This window comes from Cylas formicarius, unplaced genomic scaffold (assembly GCF_029955315.1).
Source record: "Cylas formicarius isolate icCylForm1 unplaced genomic scaffold, icCylForm1.1 PGA_scaffold_2__14_contigs__length_35257938, whole genome shotgun sequence".
NCBI lineage: Eukaryota > Metazoa > Arthropoda > Insecta > Coleoptera > Brentidae > Cylas > Cylas formicarius.
In genome coordinates, this window is record NW_026844319.1 from 15,599,558 (window position 1) to 15,609,962 (window position 10,405).

Below are 10,405 nucleotides of genomic sequence, written 5' to 3' on the forward strand. Positions count from 1 at the left end.
CGGGGTTTAAAAAGATGGCAGATACGTAAAGGAACAATTAGTGGAAGTTGTTAAGATCTTTATGTCGAAGTCGGAAATATAATAAAAAATTATGTGTTCCATTTGCCACTGATTTTGGATAGAACCGGGAACATTGCGCAAGTTTCATAACAATATCTCTTTTGGCTCTGATAAAACTTCTAAAGGACGGTTAACGTGGAATTATGGATAAATACTAAAATTTTCAGATATTGTGCATATCTTGAATATTCCATTAATATACAGTCCCTAAGGAAGGAGGAAGTATTAGGTCAGGGGGAGTGTTTGTAGTTTACAATACGAGAGAATTTCGGGAAGATTTTCTAAAAAAGAAAAGCGATAAATTACGGGTACCTGCTGCCATGTATTTTAGATCCACGTGCACCGAGAAGGTTTTTGACCTCTATAGTGTGCTTTGGTTGCATATTAGTCGCGGAGGTACTTACACGATGCCGATATACAGGATGTGTCCCACATAAGATCTCCGATCCGTATATTTCAAAATATATTCAATTTAGTATTATAAATATCGCTTGTAAATATTAAGTGATTAAGTTTGTCTTGAAATGAATATCTCTCTATACACTGAAAATAGTAGACAATTATATAGATAATCAATATTCTTCGAAACTAGCCATAATATATATAGTGAGTTAAAAAAGTCGTCATAGACATGTACACATGAAACGTTATAAAGTATTTAAAAACACAATCGAATTTACAAAAAATTATTTAGGGGAATGATTCTTAAATGTGCTCACAATAGTAAACAATTCGCAGATATAAAGAGTGCCTTGACGCGAAGAGAACCACTATTTGTTATTTGTCACTTATTTAAAGGGTTTTAAAATGCTGGATAGAAAATAAATATCCCCAGAACTGGTGCTATAGCTAAAATCGTCGGGTTTTCTCAAATTCTACGTAATACGAAAACTATTGCTCCCAAACTTGCGGTTCGAGTTGAAAATGCCACAGATAAAACTGTTAGTGCTGAAAGAGTGCGGAGGGTTTCGAGGGTTAATGAATTTCATGGCAAGAAGAAAACTTTTAATATTTGGGAGAAATAGACAAAAACGACTCGACTTCGTTAGACAGTATATTGACAAGGATTATGATTTTTGGAAAAGTATCTTGTTACAGATAAAAGTAAGTATTCGGATCCGATAGCAAACGAAAAATATGGCCGAAAGTAAATCAAGAAATGAAACCGGAAAACTTAGTACCCACAGTACAGCATGGAGGCGCGAATGTTATGGATCACCAGTACTTGAACATTTTGCGCGAAAATATACAGCCCTCAATTTGACAACTAGGTTTAGAAGCAGAATGGATTTTTCAAGAATACAACGATCCAAAGCATATTGCTGTTCTGCACCTCCCCAGTCTGCAGATCTAAACTCCATTGAGCATCTTTGGGAGGAGCTAGAACGAAGGTTACTAATAGAGATTCACTAAAGACTACGTTACAGTAATCTTGGGCCGAAATTACTCCAAACATAACTGGAAATTTAGGAGATAACTCTCCAGGTGTTCATAGATTTGGAAGGCGGTTCAACAAAATATTCAAAGAAAAATTAACCTTGATTTGTATGTTGCCTTAATTTAAGAATTGTACTATTAAATATATTTTTGTAAGTTCGATTATATTTTTAAAAATTATATTCTTGTGTGTTAGAGTGTCAATAAAATTAATTTTTGCCAAAAATTGGCTTCAAAATAGTGTATGACTCAACTGAATTAGTTAAATCAGGTTCAATATAAAGATCGGTGATACAGGGCCGGCTAAATTAGGAAAGTTTAAAAAAAATTATGAGTAACTTAAATTTGTCCGCAAAATGAGCACTAATTGTTTGTGAAAAACTCGAGAATATATAAAATGTTGGGTTTAATATTTTTGCGCCTATAACCCAAAATACAGCAAACATGATCTTGAAATTAGCACACTATTAGAACACTTTTTTGAAAAGAATATGATGACATAAAGGGAAACAGAATTTTTCATTATGGACCTGGAATATTCTGATATTCTTGTACATATAACGTAGTAATTTTGTTCAATTCCGGTTCGTGCAAAATTTTTCGCTTCTATTTAAAATGACTTATCATTCACGACTTCATCTTGGAGAAAACAAGAAATTATCTACTTATTAACCATTAAAAATATTGTGTTTGACACACATTTTCAGTGTTGATGAATGAATAACAATTAGGCAAATCCCATACATTGACCCAAACTCGGGTGGTACTACCTGCATTCGATAAAAAGAAGGAAATTTACAAGGAAATATTTTCCTAAAAATATTTAATAGTACGTTTAATTAACGTTCAATTAATTTATACTGGATGATCCAAGATCCAAACATATGTCGTAACTTTCTTCGTTTTACAGATAATCGGTCTCAGAATTTTAAAATAAAATATAATTTTTATTAATAACTTAAGAGCATTATGGTCGATTTTGATAAAACAATGCGCTTTTTTAGGGTAACCATAAATGTTTATTTCATTGATGTGCTAGTTGATAGGTCATCTAATTGATTAAATTATGCATTGTAATGTTATCTCAGCTTTCAACAATATTATGATGATGTTTGGTTCACCTGTTTACTGCGCACAAAATTTTAAAATGACTTATATGATAATGTAAAAGTTTCTTTAAAACCGAAAGAACTTTGAATTTATTTATTTATTTATTTTTTTGGTAAATTTTTGAGACGAAGAAACAGAGTTTCATCCGTGGGACGCCCTGTGCGTTTTCATTTACGACGGCTATGGGCTAAATATCAACAACGATCGCCAGAGATGTAACAGAATGCTTCTTTCTTCTCGGCCTGCTGATGTAATTGTGTATAAAGTCATTTAGTAGTTTTTAAAAATAGACGCGCCATCAATTTCAGAAATAAGTTTACGGCCGCGGTAAATTTTACTACTCGGAACCAATCCCTATGGGCATGCGTTCTCGAGAAATAATGATTAATCCTATTGCAAAATGCCACGATCCTGTGGCGCCGTATAACAAATTCGTACAATAAAATTCAACAATTTTGCAGAAAGGGCTCATTCACGAGACTATTTTCCGTCCTATTCCGCTCAATTTCGATGTCGACCATAGGCGTAGACAAACAAACTTTGTTGCAAATTCTCCATTATCGCTAAGTGAAAAAGTTATTATTTTAAATGTACCAGGTCGTAAAGACTTCTAGTGAAAAAATTTATGACTACAGCGGCTAAGAGAAAATGCTGGACTTTGATCTTAAGTTTCTAGAATGGCCTAAACTTTAAAACAGTGTTCATTTTAGTTTCGATAATATAAGATTATTCAATTTCATGCGCGTTTAGTTATAATTTCTTTGCAAATATATTGCCCATCACTTAGCTTTGAGGAATAAATTACACTTTAATGACAGTAATGAAAACATACTTACGGTAGGGCCTTTACAATTATATTCGTTTATTTTAGCGCAACTTTATTTTGAAAAAAAACTAGATATTACTGGCTGGTTAACCACCAAAAGTGCTCAATTTGAAGATAATTTGATAAAGAAGGAGGCTATTACATGTAAAACATTTACACAAACATGGCTTTAAGTAATACGCCGTGGTAGATATATTGCAGAAAAACAATGCTGCGTATCATTGCGAACTAAATCCTCGGCGCAAGAATGAAAAGATTTTTCTAACAAGTTACTGTTTGATCAAGCTATTCAGCAAGTGTCACCATGCGAAAAGTTGAACAAGTCATTAAAGAAGAGGAGAAAATGTGGACATCTTGATTTTGATGGGAAAGAATTTCTGTGAAATGTATGTTTTCTATAAGATCTAATAAAAAATAAGGATCACCTAATACAATGTACAGATTCTTTCCTTTTTACGAATATCCGAGCGAGACGACTGCGGTAATAGGCAAATCCCATAGCAAGAACAAAAATTGAAAGAACTAAATGTCAAACAATGAAAAAGTATTCGTTCTATGGTCAGGTCGCATATCTAATGATAGTTTATTACTCTACAACTTTCTGAAAGCTTTAATTGAAAAGTGTCCTTCAAATAGAAATATGGGACAGCCCGGAACTGGGAAGCAGGCAGCATTATTTGTAGTTCCAATGGAAAAATGCATGAAACTTCACCACCACTTCATCAACCATATTTAAAACAGATTGTTCACAGCAAACACCGTAATGTAAAAGCATTAACTCCACTTTTTAATCTAGTTTCTGCAACATTCGCTTCTCTCTTGTAAGTGGTTCTATAGTGATACATTGAATAAATAATTTGAATTTGCAAGTAGAATAAATATAAAAAGGTTGATTTCAATCCACCCATGGGTAAAAGAAATTGTTGGAAACTTTGAAGGAAATAAATTTTCGTTATGAAAACACAAAAGAGAAAATTACTTTTCATAGAGAAAGACGAAATTATTTCTTGACATGGACGATAATTTTTTACATGTCTTGTAAGACCGGTACATTGTTGACTGACCAACTACAGTCATCCATTTGAATTTTCCAAATTTAATTACGATACCTTTTTACTTTGGACAGCGTTAACGACATGGTCAACTATCTTAATAGCAACTTTTCGGTTAGGGACGAGAAAAAGCCTACTTACAATATTGTGAACTAACCAATTTGTGAACTGACTTTGACCAAATTTTTCATGAACTCCTTACATTTTGAGATAATCAATCTTTCCTTACGCAAGACTATTTTAATTAAACTTTAATTCTGTTCTAAATATTAAGCTCGTCAAGGATTTATTTTGTGTAATAGGTTATCCGTTGTTATATTTGGTGAATGCGTCTTTAAGTAACGGAAAAATCCCTGATAAACTAAAAACAAGCATCATAGTGCCCATATGTGTGCAGTGTGGCGGAAAGACATTAATGAATCAAAACTAATTCTGAGTGTTTTTGTAGATTTTAAACATACATTTGAGACTATTGACAGGGACATTCTTGTTACAAAATTAGGTTTATATGGCATTAAAGACTCTGCACTAGAATGGATAAAGAACTTTTTATCTGATAGGTCTCACCAGACTAAAATTAATAATAATGTTTGTAGTCATAGGGATAGCAGCTGGGGGGTACCGCAGGGAAGCGTGTTGGGCCCGCTTTTATTTATTATTTATATAAATGATATGCATCAGGTTTTAAAAAACTCCTTTATTAACTTATTTGCTGATGACACGCTTATTTCAGTCTCTGGAAACGATTGCAAGGAAATAGCTACCAAATTGAACACCGAAATTCAGTATTTCTACGAATGGCTGTGTCAAAATAAACTGAAATTAAATAGCTCCAAAACCAAGTGCATGGTTATCGGTTCTAAGGTTAACTGTCAAAAATTTTAGAAGTCGGGAAATTCTGTGGATATACAGGGTAATAAAATTGAGTTTTTTTCCGAAATATAAATATTTATGGGTGATCTTGGATCCACAATTATACTTTAGTAATCATGTTGAATATATATGCAAAACAATTGGTAAGAAAATAGGGTTTTTGAACCGTCTATCGCGGTTTTTATCGCAGTGGACTAGGATATTAGTGCATAATAGTATAATTTTGAATCATTTTTCATATGTTTGTTCATTGCTTATATCTTGTACAAAAGAAGATTTAAATAAGTTACAGTTACAACAAAATAGGGTTATGAGAATCATCCTGAACTGTGATAGATATACTCTTATAAAGAGTAGGTTAGACCAGCTAAATTGCCTAAATGTCGCGCAGTTCATTAGAAGAGCAAGTTTAATGTTGGTTTATGGAATTGCGCACGATCACCAACCAGGCTATCTTAAATTATGTTTGGAAAAAAATTGGTACTTTGTGCGAAGTAAAATCAAGTCTAATAGAGATAAACTGTATAACGACCTCTTGTCTATGGTGAATTTGAATGATGATTCGTGTAGAAACCTAGGACTTAAATTTGATCATATCAATCCATTTCTGCAACTGTCCGGATTTGGCAAGGCTATAGTTCGATCTAGAGAGTCTGCTGAATATCTTGCAAACAAAATCATTGCACACTCCGAAATTCACAATATCCCAAAATTGTATAATGTGTCCCACAGCACCGCTTTGTACGAGAGATCCTTCATTTACAAGTTACAAAGCCAATTGCAATTACAATTCTTTACCCCCCGACCTCAGATCAGCTCCAGATATAACGATCTTTAAAAAGAAATTAAAAAATCATATCTTGAACCGTCACAGGCTTGCACAAGATCTCTAACTTACGTAAATATTTGTTTCTCTAGAATTTTATGCGTTTTGTCCTTTCATTTAATTATTTTTATTATTACTTATTAATTAGTAGTAAGGGGTTTCTTGGCACTGGGATGGTTGCATAAGAGTGGCCTAGTTGGATACCGCTACCCATTATGTAATATTATTTGCAGCAAATAAAGATATTTTTCTACTCCCGTCTGTAAAATACCTAATTACGCACCGATCTAGCGTGCGGGAAGCGCCGCTTTCGTCAGTTTCGTTTTCCATGAATCCGAGCCACTTCGGACATTTCCGGGATTTTACAGCACGGATTTGGGAGGAATCGGATGTTTTCGGAGATATTTCCCACGCTTTGAATATGGACGTTTGTCAATTCTGACAGTCATGCCAGTGAATGTATTCGTGTGTTGACAAAATGTACCCAAAAACTAACGATCGTAGAAAAAGTGTCGTATGCAACACGTTCGGTAAACTTTTTAACTCACTCGTTTATTAAACACTCGCTGCGCTAGTGTCAAATAAACTCGTGAGTCAAATGCCGTTTACCGTACTTGTTGCATAATATACTATTTTATTTATTTATTTATTTATTTTGAATAATTATCTCATTTTAAGAAAGCGTAGTTTTACTAATCCGTTTCTAAGCAACAAATTCAGAGACACCAGCGATTTACCGTGGGTGGTCCGCTTTAGGCCGAATTTCTAGGTGAACGATGATTCTTCAATGCTAAAAGTTGTTACCTGCGGTCTGTTGAATTGGTCGTAGCATCTGGTCCCTTTGATTCCGAGGGCGGGGGTGCGCTCCACCTCGTGGCCACCTAACTGACCGCTACAAAATTCCACCATCAAAATAACAAATACGGCCTCTATTAAGTCCCACGAGTTCCACATTTTACATTAAATTTTTTATCCGACACTAAAAAATTTCACGCTAGTTTAAGAAAAAATGCGACCCCGTGAAATCGCTCGTTTATTTCATTGACGGTGAAATAGGCTTCGAGTAACCAGCCAGCCGTTGCCGCTTCCGCACAGGGACTGGCCTGCGAGCGCTATCAGCAGGTCCACATCGTAGAGTACGAAGAAGCGCGCTTTCGCTTCGGACCTCTAATCTCCGGAAACACAAATATATACAGTGCGATTGATGTTGGGCGTCCTATTAAAAGTTTGGATGGCTATTCGCTGTGTGTGTGGACTGCAGAGGCACTTAAAGTAACGAAAAAGCGAAACTAACCAGAGAGCTCAATAGCAATACAGTATAGTACACAAATACACCGAGATATTTTACAGTCAAAAGCACGTCAATAGAAAAAAATAATGTCACTATCTAAATTTAAATGAGAAAGCGTGAGGTTTGAATTTAAAGCGTCGCCCAGGCTCACCATTTTATTAAAATAAGTTAATGCTCATAATTCATGGGTTTTGCTTACGTACAGATAATTTTGAACCTCTTATGTATTTTACTGAATGAGACGTTTGTGTTAGTTTGTTTTACGTAAAGCAAAATTTAACAAATATAACGTCAATATGCCCAAAGACACAAAACAATCTCGGGAACAACTTTAATAGATTGGGCAACTTAAAGGTTATATCTTAAGTCAATAGTCTGGTGAACGAAATAATACTACAAATGATACCTACCTTGGACAACCACTCAATAAAATCCAAAAAATACCCATTTCTTCTTGAAAAAAAAAATCATTTATTGCGTTATTTTAAATAAGAAGCAAGTTCAAAAAGATCTGTTGAAAAAGGAACCACTGGAGGTTGTAAATTTCGATATACCTCTTTGTACGTAATTTGTTGTAAATGAAATCGCTTCATTGAGAATTGGTATGGGTGTAAGCAATGCATAACACCACTTTTAAAAGGAGATACGTTGACACCTTCTTGCAAGGTGGAATAATATCTCAATAATCTACTCATTTCAAGATTTATAATCTTTAGAGATTGTCGAGCTTTCATTATCTTTATTTTTTCTTTACACCACGTTTGGGGAAGATGTATCACTACCCGTTATATATGATTGTGTGCTCGGATTGGTAAATATGTTTCGATTGTGTGTTTCCTATGTTCTTCAATTCTAACGTTTAAAGGTCTTTTTGTTTCTATATGACTCTCCACATTCACAGTGTATTTGATAGATACACTCTTTCTCTTGAGTCGATGTTTCCCGTTTTCCTGGTGTCGTCCGGGGCTTAAATACAGTTTTAACTTGATAATTTTATGTCAATATATTCTTGATTGTATCCATACTGAAGCAAATCCTTTTTAATGCTGTTTAATTCCACATCGGGTGATACTCTGGCACTGTATATTGTGATTTCTCTTTTGCAGGGTGTTTGGACGATTCCTAGTTTGGTCGCTTCAGAATGGTTAGACTCGAAATTGTGTAGGTTTCCTATACATATAGGCCCTTATAGATTCATTTTTTCTACTTACTAGTACATGATAGACAGCTGTACTTTTCTTCTCTTCTCAAAAGTAAATTTACGGTCGCAAAGAATTAAGATGATTGGGAAAGGAATCTATCGGTTCCATTACATTTGTTCATTTGGACATATTGAAGCTACACCCTAGATTTAACAATTTCTCCATCTATAGCGTGAGTGTCAAACTATTCCATGTATAAATTCATTCATCATTTTGTGCGCAAAACTCGACTTGAAAGTAAGAATTACGTATTCCCTCCAGGAGTAGCGCAGTTCTGTCTAGAAGTGTATCTTTCCTCAGTCTTGCCAAACCATACCAAATTTTCTACGTCAAAGCTAGCAAACTTGTCTTATGTTTTTTTAAATATCTACCAAATGCCCGGAGTTCTTTACTATATCAATTCTATGGGGTTCAAGCGATTTCGTCGATAACAAATTTCGTACAAAGAGGTTTATTGAAATTTACAATGTTCAGTAGCTCCGTTTTCAACAGATCTTTCTGCACTTGCTTTTTATTTAAAGTAAGCCAATACATGATTTTTTTCCAAGAAGACGTGCGTATTTTGTTGGATTTTCTTGAGTAGTTGTCCATTATTTTTTTAAATAAAACGAGCGTATTATTGTTCGGAGGGCACTCATTTGTTGCAGTTTTTCTTTCTTCACCAAAGAGAAGAAAAACTGCAACAAATGAGGATGAAATGACTGCTAAAAGGTGTTTCACTTGCAAGGGCTGCCCTTAGAACAATATATGGCCCCATTTATTCTCGCTCACAGATTGGTATATTGAATGTCCAGTCACATTCAAATAGATTTTTACAATTTTTGCAACTCGAAATGTTTAATATGTAAATACAAATTTTCTCATTTTTAGAAAGCGCAGTTTTACCGTACGATTCAGTAAAAAATTCAAAAACACTAGCCATTTTTTTAATTTTAAACACCAAGACACAGGCAGGCCAACTACCTGTAAATCTACCTACCACTCTCGAGTGCCTTGACAATCATCATAGGTATAATCGACGCCCATAGAATACGGCTAAGACAACTAAGTTTTACAGTTCAATAATGACTTATAACTCTCTCGCATTATGAAACAGAGCATACAAAGTATTTATTAATAGTGACAAAAATGTCTGTTCATAGAAAGTTAAATAAAGAAGATCATTATTTGTCAAAAACAATTCGATTAAAAATAAGTTAAGGTCAGTTTGATTTTTAATAACAGCATTGTTATTGATCAATGTATTTATTAATTTGCAATTAGTTACAAACTTACACTACATTTGAATTTTTACTGTTTATGCAAACAATTATTTATTCTACACGACGAAAATAATTATTAAAATACAATTTGAATGAATAATAAAGTATAGTTCATCCCTCTCATTTTCTGGACCTTTTGTATTTGAAATAATTGGAAGCTGTAAATGCGAGGCAATGAATTCTGTGGAATTTTATTCAATATTTGATACCTTCTGAATAGCATGATTCCCCTCCAAGTGAATCCCTTCTTCTGTTGAAAATTCGTTTTTTTTGTTTCAATAAACTATGATATAACCGTTTGCACTTTTTTTTCGCATGAACGTTTTTATTTCTGGCAAATCCTTGTCAATCAAAACAATGTCAATATTCGCGAATAAATTTAACTCTAATATAAGTTAAGAATCGAATTTCCGTCCTCCAGCTACGTCAGATCTTAAGCAAATCAAATTTCCAGGAGTGATAACAA

The 10,405-nt window shown here is 34.0% G+C and overlaps 1 protein-coding gene across 1 annotated transcript in view; it reads right to left on the bottom strand.

Annotated features, from left to right (window-relative positions):
* The window catches only part of LOC132698365 (laminin subunit gamma-1-like), a 48,260-nt gene extending 40,998 nt beyond the window's left edge, over window positions 1-7,262 (bottom strand). The window contains exon 1 of the mRNA XM_060664376.1: window positions 6,989-7,262. Coding sequence (XP_060520359.1) covers window positions 6,989-7,138 — 150 coding nt within the window. The 5' untranslated portion in view covers window positions 7,139-7,262. The remainder of the gene's footprint in view (window positions 1-6,988) is intronic.
* Window positions 7,263-10,405: the final 3,143 nt, after the last annotated feature.